Below are 15,022 nucleotides of genomic sequence, written 5' to 3'. Positions count from 1 at the left end.
TCTTTGGGACTTCCAAATGGCCTAGAAGTGCTTCCAGAGGAGAAGTCCTAACCCCGGAAGTACTCCTGGGTCTTTGATTTATGACTTAATGTCTCTCTCTATCTATCTATCTATCTATCTCTCTCTCTCTCTCTCTATATATATATATATATATATATATATATATATATATATATATATATATACACACATACATACATACAGTGGTGTGAAAAACTATTTGCCCCCTTCCTGATTTCTTATTCTTTTGCATGTTTGTCACACAAAATGTTTCTGATCATCAAACACATTTAACCATTAGTCAAATATAAGTAAACACAAAATGCAGTTTTTAAAATGATGGTTTTTATTATTTAGGGAGAAAAAAAATCCAAACCTACATGGCCCTGTGTGAAAAAGTAATTGCCCCTTGTTAAAAATAACCTAACTGTGGTGTATCACACCTGAGTTCAATTTCCGTAGCCACCCCAAGCCTGATTACTGCCACACCTGTTTCAATCAAGAAATCACTTAAATAGGAGCTGCCTGACACAGAGAAGTAGACCAAAAGCACCTCAAAAGCTAGACATCATGCCAAGATCCAAAGAAATTCAGGAACAAATGAGAACAGAAGTAGTTGAGATCTATCAGTCTGGTTAAGGTTATAAAGTCATTTCTAAAGCTTTGGGACTCCAGCGAACCACAGTGAGAGCCATTATCCACAAATGGCAAAAACATGGAACAGTGGTGAACCTTCCCAGGAGTGGCCGGCCGACCAAAAACCCCAAGAGCACAGAGACGACTCATCCGAGAGGTCACAAAGACCCCAGGACAACGTCTAAAGAACTGCAGGCCTCACTTGCCTCAATTAAGGTCAGTGTTCACGACTCCACCATAAGAAAGAGACTGGGCAAAAACGGCCTGCATGGCAGATTTTCAAGACGCAAACCACTGTTAAGCAAAAGAACATTAGGGCTCGTCTCAATTTTGCTAAGAAACATCTCAATGATTGCCAAGACTTTTGGGAAAATACCTTGTGGACTGATGAGACAAAAGTTGACCTTTTTGGAAGGCAAATGTCCCGTTACATCTGGCGTAAAAGGAACACAGCATTTCAGAAAAATAACATCATACCAACAGTAAAATATGGTGGTGGTAGTGTGATGGTCGGGGGTTGTTTTGCTGCTTCAGGACCTGGAAGGCTTGCTGTGATAGATGGAACCATGAATTCTACTGTCTACCAAAAAATCCTGAAGGAGAATGTCCGGCCATTTGTGTCGTCAACTCAAGCTGAAGCGATCTTGGGTGCTGCAACAGGACAATGACCCAAAACACACCAGCAAATCCACCTCTGAATGGCTGAAGAAAAACAAAATGAAGACTTTGGAGTGGCCTAGTCAAAGTCCTGACCTGAATCCAATTGAGATGCTATGGCATGACCTTAAAAGGCGGCTCATGCTAGAAAACCCTCAAATAAAGCTGAATTACAACAATTCTGCAAAGATGAGTGGGCCAAAATTCCTCCAGAGCTGTAAAAGACTCATTGCAAGTTATTGCAAACGCTTGATTGCAGTTACTGCTGCTAAGTGTGGCCCAACCAGTTATTAGGTTCGGGGCAATTACTTTTCACACAGGGCCATGTAGGTTTGGATGTTTTCTCCCTAAATAATAAAAACCATCATTTCAAAACTGCATTTTGTGTTTACTTGTGTTATATTTGACTTATGGTTAAATGTGTTTGATGATCAGAAACATTTTGTGTGACAAACATGCAAAAGAATAAGAAATCAGGAAGGGGCAAATAGTTTTCACACCACTGTATGTATGTGTATATATATATATATATATATATATATATATATATATATATACACACTGTATAGAGAGAGACATTAAGTCATAAATCAAAAGCAATGATCTGCTCTATGAAATTACAAAAATGGTGAACAACAATTACTCTTGTTATTTTCAATATATTTCACAGAAAATTTTAATTATTTTCCAATACTTTAAGCCATGTTTGTAAATAACAAAAACCAAATTCATAACAAAATATGGGATGGCAAGAATAAAATGGCATCCTAGGAAGTGTACAGTGGGCCAGATTTGGATGTACACAGCAAGTCTTCTTCATAAGGGAATCCCATTTTCAACTTACTATTATCTATTGGCTATTATATGTGAGTCACATGGACCATTTAGAGCTACATTAAAAACAAATGTGTATTTGGTTTTTAAAACATTCTTTTGTTTTCACACCATGGCATGAAATTAGAGTTTGTTTTTTGTTCATGTTTAACTGCTGATAATATTAACAATGAAGCAAACAACAGAATATACAGATATTGTCTACGTTTAATTCCTGAAGCAGGAACTCTGACACCCTTTAAGAAGTGTCTTGAAGAGATTTTGGACAGCTTAGCTATTAGCTAAACAAACGAGCAACAAACGGACTGAATGGTCTCCTTTAGTTTGGTAACTTTATGTTCTTCACATACTGAATATAAGAGCCATTTCTATAAAAAATGTAATTGTCTATTTTACGAAATAGCGTATATTTTAGGATATGTAAAGTTAATATAGATTAATAGTAAACGTTACAAAGTATAGGAATAAAAAGTATTAATCATTCCTTTATATGAAATAAGTAGGTGGTCAATAAGTCTGTCCTGCAATGAGCTTTGGGTTGGGAGAAAATATTGCTGTTAAGCACGACCGTTACGTACAGCTACAACACACTGAGATAGCAAAGTTTATCATGTGTTAAATACAAAAGAAAAATCATTTAGGTTTCTTATGTTAATTACGATTTGTCTACGTAATGTAACAAAGTTCTTAACATTTTATGAAACTAGGGCTCTTCGCTTGCCAACCCCAATCCTCCCGCCTGCATTAAACGCCAGCAACTTCGCGTCTCTTCATTGTGAAGAGGGGGGCTGAACGCAACCCAAGAAGTTGCTCCTCCGAAACCCCCTCTTAAACAGTAAACCTCCTCTTTGCTTGATCAGCTGCTGGCTTACTGCTGCTGTCGTGCTGTGTGATCTGCATTTTGCATGGTGTACTTCTGTCATATCACCAATGTCCATATATTCGATCTCTTTTCGCTTTTACCTTTTCATCAATAGTGCATTAAATTTTGATTCCGTGTTTAGAATGACATCATGACAACGCAACGTATAACTGCCCTTGAGTGAATTATCGTTCCTCTCTCTACAAGAAATGTGTCTGACATAACCATGCAGGACTTTTCCAAATCTCTCTGCATAAGCTCATCTCGCAGGGCTTCTAGCCTGGGCTGTGGTTCCATCTCTTGGCACAAAGACTCGTCTCGAGAGATGTGAAAGTGTCTCTCTGAGAAAGTCATGTCACATCTCGTCTCCTTCCAGGATTTTTTTTTTTATAATAGAGAAATTATGAGTGGTTTAACACATCAGAATCTTCAGTCCTGCGTTTACCAACTAGTTCACCACTAGAATATTATAAATCTACATCAGCGTTTCTCAACCTTTAAGTATTTGCGAACCGACTTTTCATAACAGTTTTAATTTCACCCCCAACGTATTTTTGAAACCCTAATAAAATTTTTTCATATATTTTTTGCTGCCGATACACCGCTACAAGTTTAATTATACACATTTATCTAACTCTATATTTATTTTTCTAGTATCAGAATGTAGTTTAAGTTCATTTGTTTTGATTTCAATAGATGTATTTTTCATAGTTTCGATTCTTGTTTTCTTTTTTTCACATCTTCGCTCCCCCATTTTTGTTACTAGGGGGGCGCGCCCCACAGGTTGAGAACTGCCGATCTACATCATTGTCAATCAAATACATTAGGGGGGGGGAAAATCTAAAACTCAAAACTGTCAGCAAGATTTACTGGATTGTCTTTGTCTAAATGAATCTGATGTGTCAATGTCTTGTCTAAGGTTGCCTCATTTATTGCCTTGTACATTTTTGTGAATCAAGTGTAAACTTGCATTGGGAAGAATAAACCAAAATTCCATTTTCCATACTTACAGTATGCTTAGTAATTTCTATGCTGAAATGCTGTATTGGATAAGCAGTATGTTATTTTGTATTATGCTTTACCTAGTGGGACTCCTTTGGTACTGTGTCTCTCTGGAAAATCCTTGGGTACCATTGGTTTGACTTTGTGTTGCTCATGGAGTCCAGAATGAGGCACATTACCTGCATTGTGAGGGAGCGTCAGTTACAGCACTACGGCCTGCAGCACACTTCCCCGAGGGTGATCCGGCTTGTAAGGTCCTCATTGTTGGGGACCCGATAGGCTTGACCAGGCCAAGGGGTCGCCCACATAAGACCTGGCTGCTGCAGAGACAGGGTCATTTCTGGAGGGTGGGACTGGACCGCGGGTCTGCCTGGGGGGTTGCAAAAAAGTATCCCGAGTTGTTTCGTCGTGTAGTGGGTGCGGCAACTCACTGTACCAGTGCAGCCTCCCCAGCTTGACTTGACTAATGGGAGAAGCCGAACGAAGAAAAAGAAGATGCTTTACCTAAAGGTACAAACTAGCAACCATAACATACAACACTAGAATCCATTTTGTGTGTTTCCCTCCACTTATCAGCTGATAATCAGTGGTGTTTGTGGTAGAAATGACCGTTAAGCAAAGAAAGGCAAGAGAAAGTTTAAATCATATACCACAATCTTTATTACACAACTCTGCTACTCCTAGTTCTTTGTTCCATTATCTAATGTCCAAGACCACAATTACCTCATACCCTGTGAAGGAGTCCAAAACGTATTCATTGATCGATTCCCACCATTAAAGCTGAAATTGGCCTTAAGTTTTTCTTTACAGTGCACATGGTCCTTATCCTTTCATTCTCTCACACTGGTGCTTTAAGCAAGCAAAAAAAAAAATAATAATAAAAGGCCTGCAAGCCTCATGGGACAAATAAATGGTGGTTTTTCAGTTACTTAAAATACAGTTATAATCTTTTCATGTTTTACTCTAACATGACCTAAAGCAAGCTGTTACACAACATGTTTTGCTTAAACCTGATTAGGAATGTATTGTTACTTAATTTTAAATTCTCTGTAAAAGTAGATTATCAAATACTAATACATTCTAATCATCAACACCAAAGATTAATCATCAATTAGGTGAATTCCACACATTTTAGGGTGGACAAAGAGAATTAAACAACCCTGGCAGTGGAAACATGGCCACTACACCTAAACTACTGAAGGACGTTCTTAAACCAGCAGTCACAATGGCACACATGCTTCCGATTAAATGACATTTCAGTTGACATCATAAAGGTTTCACTCCTTAAACTTTGCCTAGATAGATAGATAGATAGATAGATAGATAGATAGATAGATAGATAGATAGATAGATAGATAGATAGATAGATAGATAGATAGATAGATAGATAGATAGATAGATAGATAGATAGATAGAGTCAGTACCAAGGGGAAATTCACATACTCCAGCAGCAGCATACTGATAAAGAAAATATTTTAATTATTCTAATTAACAAAAGTACATTAACAAAATACATATCTAAACTAAAGTTGTGCAATATATATTTTATATCTATACTAATAAAAGGCAAAGCCCTCACTGATTCACTCACTCACTCATCACTAATTCTCCAACTTCCCGTGTAGGTAGAAGGCTGAAATTTGGCAGGCTCATTCCTTCCAGCTTATTTACAAAAGTTGGGCAGGTTTCATTTCAAAATTCTATGCGTAATGGTCATAACTGGATCCTATTTTCTCGTCCATATACTATAATAGACGTCTGCTCGATGGCCGTGGGAGGCGGAGTTACGCCTCCCACGTAATTTAGTGCCTGCCCATATAAGGGCGTCCGTCAGCGGCAATCCAATAGAAACACTGCCGCTAAATATTCACGGGTGAAGGACTGTGCTTATGCAGAGGAAGATGAGATGGTCAGGGTGGTGTTTGGCACAAACTCATTGAAACTGCGAGAGAAACTTTTAAGTGCCGGGTCTTAGCTAACATTACATACAGCCGTGGATATCGCACGAGATGGCACCAGCACAGCTGGGAACCCTCGATGCAAGAACACCGAGCGGCTCATGTGAACTGACACAGTGCACAGACAAAAAGCAACAGTTCCAAAGAGTGCTGAACAAAAACCAAATTACACAATTGAGAAGGCAGCAAAAAAATATGAAGAGTCTGATACCTACAAGCATATTCATAAGTGCAGCTACTACGGAAACAAAGCACACGGTGGAAAAAGTCAATGTCCCGCTAAATGAAGACAGTGTAAAAAAAAAAAAAACCGTGCATGCAGTGTGTCACGTCTCAGATAAAGAGGAAGATGAGCTGTTTATTGATGCAGTAAGAAACGAATCGATGAATGAAAACTGTTATCTTTACAACGATTGACAAACACAGAATGTGACTTGAACTCAACACATCCTACAAATACGAACCTGATTGAAAGAAATAATGATAATCAAATCCTTGATGACAGCAACACTCATAACACTCACAAAATAATTACTGTATATTGACAATCATGTTTCGTTAGTTTAAAAATGTTCCCTTTTCTTTTTCATAACTTCTTTAACACACTACTTGTCCGCTGTGAAGCGCGAGTATATATATATATATATACCCCGATCTACATACGCTCAAATAGACAAACCACACGCCGTGGCACAATGGAAGAGGCTTTGCCTCTAGCGCCGACGTCCGATTCCCGAGAGGGGGTGCATCGAGTATGTACCCCCGATGACCCCAAAATTAGGGCGAAACACGTGTTACGTACTCTTTGCATTATTTTACAGTAAAACTATTTCAATATAAATATATATATATATATATATATATATACATACATACATATATATACACACACATACATATATATCAGCGCTTCCCGATTCATTTTACCCTCGCATCCCCTTGGTTTGAGACGTATGAAAAAATATGCAGTTAACGCAGAAAGACAGATCACCAATTGAAGCTTTATGAATAATAGATACTTTATTCACCATCAATGATTGTTTTGGTAAAGCCATACTCCGTGTAATCATTAGATGAACGGTAAAAAAGTAAGAGCGAGGGGAGGGTGACTTATTGAGGCACGCAGGCGAAACCACAATAGCACGCGAGCTTGATGTAGTGCACGTCAACTCGATATGAATTGCACGATCACATTCGAAAAAATATATCTTTTCAAGTTCTATTTAGTTGACACAAATCTCTTTGGTTGGAATGTAAGGCGAATTTACTCTTTACATTTGTATGGTGAAGAAAAATTTATGCAATGATGCCTACATTTAACTTACATTCCTACCAAAGACATTTCTGTCGACTAAATAAAAATTCCTTCTATTTAAAATTTAAATAGAACTTGAACAGATATGATAGTTCATAATATCCACGCAGACTTGCACGTAAGAGCGGGAGTCATCCGTTTTAACAAACAGCATATTGCAATGATACGAAATAGCCTGCCCATTTAATTATTTAGGAATGGATAAATAAATTAAGATTTTGTACAAATAATGTTTTTCATTTTTCTTTCTTGATGGATTCTGGCACCCCCAGCAACAGTTGCTGTGTGTGTGTGTGTGTGTATATATGTGTGTGTGTATATGTATATATGTAGATATGTATGTATATATATATGTGTGTATGTATATGGATGTGTGTATATGTAGATATGTATGGATATATATATATATATATATATATATATATATATATATATATATATTTATATGTGTGTGGATATGTATATATATATATATATATATGTTTATATGTGTGTGTGTGTATATATATATATATATGACAGCAACACTCATCACTTACAACAGTGACAAAACAATTACATTGACAATCATGTTATGTTATTTTCAAAATGTTTCCTTTTCTTTTTCATTACTTCTTTAACACACTACTTCTCCATCAAGCTGGTATTTTTATATATATATATATATATATATATATATATATATATATATATAAAATATTCTTCAGTCTTCTATATCTCACACAACTATGCCTCTTTGGACAGGAATTAACAGTGCTGAAGGACATGGTAAGGGCAAGTCATCGGATGGACAAAAACAATGGTTTATTTAAAGGAAAAAAATGTAAGTGTTCAGTGCTAGAAATGGAACATAAAGATGCTATGCGTGCAGTTACAAAGTTGGAAGACAGCAAAGACTGTGATGATGAAGAACAAGGGGAAGAGAGTTTATAGTTGTGACAAGTAAATGGAAAAGGCTCTAAGGAATTGTGCCATTTCTTTCACATACAAAGGGCAACCTGGAACTTTATATTTTCACATCATTAACCAAGTGTGTATGTACATTTATGTAGTTTTACACATCATAAAAATGGTAACCTACAACTAAAGTGATGTTTGTGAAAAATGCTGCACATAGTATATTTAGAGTAAAGTCACTTTATTTTTAAAAAATACCAAAACAAACTCTACCACCTAACTTGAATTGGCCGGGGCAAAACTTTCAAAAGTGCGACAATGATGGTCGCAACCCTTTACGTTCCCCTTTGAACATCAACAATACATCCCATTCATTCGAAGTAGAAGTGTGCGAATTTTGCCAGTCATTTTGACCCAGGTACCTGCGCTGGACCAGTAAAATCTCAACTGCAGCTTGACAAAGTCTCAGAATTAGCGGTGTGGAGTTGAATATGGAGCAAGAAGTAAGCAGACAGGCGTCTAAGGAGCTGCGAATAAGTAGCCATCTTCAGCCTCGTGTGTTTTACGCACCTGCAACTGTGACTGGTCGGAATTAAAATCCATAAAGTGACAGCTCCGAACTCAAATAATTTACCTTCGGACTCTGGATGATGTGATACTTTTCAAGGAGGACTCACTCGGCATAAAGCGCTTCTATTATCTTTCACTTCTGGTCGTCGTTCACTTCTCAAAACTCCCCGCCGTCACCTTCCGCACGCCGACTGCAGTTCCGGCGCCTTTGATGACGTCACATGACACGTTGCTATGAGGAATACCAAGCTGAAAATACACGTTTGAATTAACTTTAGTGTTGCCTAAACACAGAGAGTGCAAAGTCATAAAGTGAAGTGGCAAACACTTTACTTTCTTTGTGACGTGATACTTTAAAGTGACTCGCACTCCTGGGTCACTGCACACAGCTGGGCTGACGTCCAGCGGGGTTTGGTAGTAAAGTCTTCGCACCAAAGAGACCCGAATCGCACTCAGTCAGCGTCATCCTGATGACGACACGCACTTTCATTTGATAAAAATGTTAAAGTATAACATAAATAAAAATAACTTAAAAACACTCACGCTTTTGTTGTTGCGTCGCAGCACTGATGGAGCCAATGTTTTGTAACTGGGAGGTGCAAATCTTTTAATGTGCCCCCCCCCCATCCCTCTCAAGCACTATATTAGTGTCACATACAGTAGGTAGGCAGTTGTATGGGCAGTGTGGGCCAGTGATTTCCATGATGTGGGGCAGAGGAAAGTTGATTGGGCAGTAGGCTATGGTTTCCAGTGTTGTGGGTGGTCGGGTGTGGAGGATAGTTTCTATTCTAGGTACAGAACCCACATTCTAGTACCCACTGTAGGTCGGGGAGATACAGTCAAAGTAAAAAGTATATGAACCCTTTGGAATTATCTTGTTTACTGCATGAATTGGTCATAAGTACTGATATACACAATGAGCTTAAGCCAATGACACACAAAAACCTCTACTCTTTCATGTCTTTATTTTACAAACACATTCAATGTTCACAGTGGCAGCAGAAAAAGTAAATGAACCTTGGGATTTAATTACTGGTTGACCCTCCTTTGGCAGCAATGACCTCAACCAGGTGCTTCCTGTAACTGCAGATCAGACCTCCACATCGTGCAGAGAGAATTTGAGCCCATTCTTCCCTTCAGAATTGCCTTAACTCTTTCTTATTCTTTGGTTGACTTCTGTGTACGGCTCCCTCTCTCTTCAAGTCATTCCACAGCATCTCAATAGGACTGAGATCTGGGCTCTGACTGGGCCACTCCAAAAGGAGGAGTTTGTTCTGCTGAAGCCATTGTGCGGTGGATTTGCTGCGATGTTTGGGGTCATTGTCCTGTTGCATCACCCAGCCTCTTTTGAGCTTAAGTTGACGGACAGACACCCTCACATTATCCTGGAGAATTTGTTAATAAACTTGTGAGTTCATTTTCCCCTCAATGATGGCAAGCTGTCCAGGCCCTGATGCCAGCAAAGCAGGCCCAAATCATGATGTTCCCTCCACTATACTTTACTGTAGGGATGATGTTTTAATGTTGATACGCAGTGCCCTTTGTACGCCAAATCAAGTTCTGCTGGTTCCTCCCAAATAGTTCAATTTTGGTTTCATCAGTCCACAAAACATTTTCCCAGTATCGTTGTGGAGTGTCCAAGTGCTCTTTCACAACCTTTAGGCGTTCAGCAATGTTCTTTTTTGATAGCAGTGGCTTCCTTCTTGGTGTCCTGCCATGGACTCCTTTCTTGTTCAATGTTTTGCATATAGTTGATTCATGAACAGAGATGGTAGCAAGTTCTAATGATTTCTTCAAGTCCTTTGCTGTCACTCTAGGGTTCTTCTTTACCTCATTGCTGACTTTGTGTTGTGCTCTTGGGGTCATCTTGGCAGGACACCCACTTGTAGGCAGAGTAGCCACAATACCAAATTGTCTCCATTTATAGACAACTTGCCTAACAGTAGACTGATGAATATCTCAGATCTTCCAGATGACTTTATAACCCTTTCCAGCCTGATGTAGATGAACAATTCTTGATCGTAGCTCTTCAGACAGCTCTTTTGTGCGAGGCATGACTCCCATCTGGATATGCTTCTTGTCAAAAGCTCAACCTCAAACTTTATAGTGTTTGTGATCAATCAAAGTCATTCTAGGCCACCAAACCTCTGAACTCGTTTCATTAAATGGACTCCAGGTGTGCTAAATGCGGACTTCAATGAGCTTTTTAAAAAGTCATTAGCTTAGGGTTCATTTACTTTTTCCAACCTTCTGTTTCACAGTTTGAATGATTTATTCAATATGGTCAAAACTTCTCTGAAAATCTGTGTATCTTCAGTTATAGTAGACTGTGTTTGTTCATTATTGTGACTGACATGAAGATATGACGATGTTTTATATGGGAATTAGACATAAATATAGAGAATTCCTAGGGGTTCACATACTTTTTACTTTGACTGTAGTTGATGGTTGGTTGCAGACAACTGTTTCCAGGGGTTTATGACAATCTTGGGATGATGATGATGATGCTCCTCAATATTTTCTGTCATGTTTATGGCCCCCAGGTTTAGCAACCCATCCTCACTGTTGGCTCTGTCACTGTTTTACATTAATTTCTTGACATTCATATGTCTGCTAGGTGGCACATAAGACTGCAGGACATACAGTGGCATGCAAAAATTCAGGCTCCCCTTGTTTAAAACGTTTGCTACTAGGAATAGTTAACTGAGTAGAACAAGAACAAATCACCAAAAGGCATAAATTTAAAGATGACACACTGATTTCTTTTTGGCATTTTATGCAAAAGTTTGGGCACCCCAAGCTATTTGAGGTCTGAGATAGAGTTTCCTAGGGTGGTCTCAGAGCTTAATTAGCTGATTAGGGCTATGGCTTGTTCACAGTCGTAGGAAACCCAAGGTGATGCAAATGTCAAAGCTGTGTAAATTCTTTGACTCTTCAAACCTTGTCCCAATAATCAGCAGCCATGGACTCCTCTAAGCAATGGCCTAACACTGAAAAATAATAAAGTGATGCTCACAAAGCAGGAGAAGGATACAAGAAGAGAGCAAAGCGTTTTCAGATAGCTGTTTCCTCAGTCCGTAATGTTATTAAGAAATGCTGGCTAACAGGAAAGGTGGAGGTCAAGTTGAGGTCTGAAGACCAAGAGAACTTTCTGAAAGAACTGCTCATTGGATTGCTAGAAAGGCAAATAACCCCCCGTTTGACTACAAAAGACCTTCAGGAAAATTTAGCAGACTCTGGAGTGGTGGTGCTGTGATTGCGAAACCCGAACAAGTATGGTAAGAGTCAGCAAAGGAAAACCTTTCGTGTATCATCACCACAAAATTCAACACCTGAAGTTTGCACATCAACATCTAAACAAGCCTGGTGCATTTTAGGAACAAGTCCTGTGGACTGATGAAGTCAAAACAGAACTTTCTGGCCACAGTGTGCAAAGGTATGTTTGATGAAAAAAGGGCACTGAATTCCAGGAATTGAACAAGTCTCCAACTACAAAGCAAGGCAGTGGATCGATCAGGCACAGGGAATATGGCATTGGTAGAGAAGAATGGATTTGAATAAATACCAGCAAATTCTGGAAGCAAACATCACAACATCTATAAAAAAAATTGGAAGTTAAAAAGAGATCTACAACAAGATATCCATCCATCCATCCATTTTCCAACCCGCTGAATCCAAACACAGGGTCACGGGGGTCTGCTGGAGCCAATCCCAGCCAACACAGGGCACAAGGCAGGAACCGATCCTGGGCAGGGTGCCAACCCACCGCAGTCTACAACAAGATAATGATCAGAAACCGCCTCAAAATCTACAATGGAATACCTCAAGCGGCACAAGCTGACGGTTTTGCAATGTCCCTCACAGACCCCTGACCTGAACAACATTGAAAATCTGTGGATTGGTCTCAAAAGAGCAGTGCATGCAAGATGGCCCAAGAGACGGTCTAATTGCAAGGACGAATGGGCAAAAATACTCCAAGTAAGAACTGAAAGACCCTTAGCTCACAACAAAAAGCATTTCCAAGCTGTGATGCTTGCCAAAGGTGGTCTTCCTAAGTACTGACCATGTTGGGTGCCCATACTTTTGCTTCAAGCCCTAAAAAAAGAAAGTCTTGCTTGAAATTCTAAAGAAATGTGTCATCTTTAACGTTATACATTTCGGTGATCAGTCCATCTTCTGCTTACTTAACAATTGACAGTAAAAGACGTTTTAAGCAAGGGGGCCCAACGTTTCAAAGCGACTGTACATTTAGCCTATATTAGTCACGAGGATTTAAATGACCAAGGAAATTTGTGCTGTGATTCACCATGGCTGATGTTTACTAGTGATAATGCAGGAACTACACCTTCTATCAGGCACAAAAAAAGCATGCAGAGGCTGATGTACAGCAAAGATTTTGCTTACTATGTTGTATTAGGTGTATCACAATCATCTTTAAAATTTTCTATAATAGTAATAATAACTTGCCTTAATCAAGTGTTTTATTGTTTTTTGGTTTCCTCTCATATTTAAAGTCTACTAATACAATATGTCACCCACAAAGTTAGCTCTTTAGTTTAGTCACAGCATGCATTCAATTCAGGTTGTCTAACATACAGTGGATATGCAAAGCTAGGTGTGCCTGGCAAAACAGACTATATATCATATATGTAGGAAGTAAAAATATTAGGTCTGAATACAAAATGGGAGGTTTGAAAATCAAAAGTACACAGGAGAAGGATTTGGGAGTCGTAGTGGACTCGACGCTATCAACTGCCAGACCGTGTTCAGAAGCCATTAAGAAGGCTAACAGAGGTCAGGTTATATAGCGCCTTGACGTGTGGAGTACAAGTCACAGGAGGTTCTGCTCAAGCTTTATAACACACTGGTGAGGCCTCATCTGGAGTCCTGGGTGCAGTTTTGATCTCCAGGATACAAAAAGGACATAGCAGAGCTAAAAAAGGTCCAGAGGAGAGTGACTAGGCTGATTCCAGGATTACAGGGGATGAGTTATGAGGAAAGATTAAAAGAGCTGAGCCTTTACAGTTTAAACAAAAGAAGATTAAGAGGTGACATGACTGAAGTGTTTAAAATTATGAAGGGAATTAGTCCAGTGGATCAAGACTGTGACTTTAAAATGAGTTCAGCAAGAACACGGGGATACAGTTGGAAACTTATTAAACTTATTGAGGGCAAATTTCACACAAACATTAGAAGTTTTTCTTTACACAGTCAACCAGAGACACTTGGAATAAGTGACCAAGTAGTGTGGTAAACAGTAAGACTTTACGGACCTTCAAAACTCAACTTGATGTTATTTTAGAAGAATTAAGTGGATGGGACTGGCGAGCTTTGTTGGGCTGAATAGCCTGTTCTTGTAAACATTGTTCTGCTATCCAAATAAAATGGTACGCTGTGTCCAGACTTTATAATGCACTGGGAAGAATATCTGGAGTAGTTTGTGTGGATCTGCTCTCTACACTACAAGAAAGGCATTGATAAAACATTAGAACACTCTCGACGAGAACAGGCCATTCAGCCCAACAAAGCTCGCCAGTCCTATCCACTTATTTCTTCCAAAAAAACATCAAGCCAAGCTTTTAAACTCCTTAAAGTGTTACTGTCAACCACACTACTTGGTCTCTTATTCCAAATGTCTATCATTCTTTCTGTAAAGAAAAACTTCCAAATATTTGTGTGAAATTTACCCTTAACAAGTTTCCAACTGTGTCCCCGTGTTCTTGATCAACTCATTTTAAAATAACAATCTTGATCCACTGGACTAATTCACTTTATAATTTTAAACACTTCAATCAGATCACCTCTTAATCTCCTTTAATATTTCTTCATAACTCATCCCCTGTAGCCCTGGACTCCGCCTTGTCGCTCTTCTTTGGACCTTTTCTAGCCCTGCTTCAGTACGTCCGGAAAGTATTCACAGCTCATCACTTTTTCCACATTTTGTTATGTTAGAGCCTTATTCCAAAATGGATTAAATTCATTTTTTTCCTCAGAATTCTACACACAACACCCCATAATGACATGAAAAAAGTTTACTTGAGATTTTTGCAAATTTATTAAAAATAAAAACACTGAGAAATCACATGTACATAAGTATTCACAGCCTTTGCTCAATACTTTGTCGATGCACCTTTGGCAGCAATTCCAGCCTCAAGTCTTTTTGAATATGATGCCACAAGCTTGGCACACCTATCCTTGGCCAGTTTCGCCCATTCCTCTTTGCAGCACCTCTCAAGCTCCATCAGGTTGGATGGGAAGCGTCGGTGCACAGTCATTTCAAGATCTCTCCAG

At 38.9% G+C, this 15,022-nt stretch overlaps 1 protein-coding gene across 4 annotated transcripts in view; it reads right to left on the bottom strand.

Moving 5' to 3' along the window:
* Nucleotides 1–15,022, bottom strand: part of LOC120533250 (oocyte zinc finger protein XlCOF6-like) — a 58,773-nt gene that overhangs the window by 20,090 nt on the left and 23,661 nt on the right. The window contains exons 1-2 of one of the 4 annotated variants that reach the window (XM_039760038.1): nucleotides 9,065–9,176; nucleotides 8,796–8,980 (exon numbers count right to left, since the gene is read on the bottom strand). The exons of 2 other annotated variants lie outside the window; for them this stretch is intronic. In XM_039760038.1, the coding sequence (XP_039615972.1) occupies nucleotides 8,796–8,845 (50 nt within the window). In that variant the 5' untranslated portion in view covers nucleotides 8,846–8,980; nucleotides 9,065–9,176. Of the gene's footprint in view, nucleotides 1–8,795; nucleotides 8,981–9,064; nucleotides 9,177–15,022 lie in introns of those variants that run through there. One more of the 4 variants, XM_039760037.1, reaches the window with a different exon arrangement.

This window comes from Polypterus senegalus, chromosome 8 (genome assembly GCF_016835505.1).
Source record: "Polypterus senegalus isolate Bchr_013 chromosome 8, ASM1683550v1, whole genome shotgun sequence".
NCBI classification, from domain to species: Eukaryota; Metazoa; Chordata; class Cladistia; order Polypteriformes; family Polypteridae; genus Polypterus; species Polypterus senegalus.
This window is presented reverse-complemented; position numbering and strand designations above follow the sequence as displayed.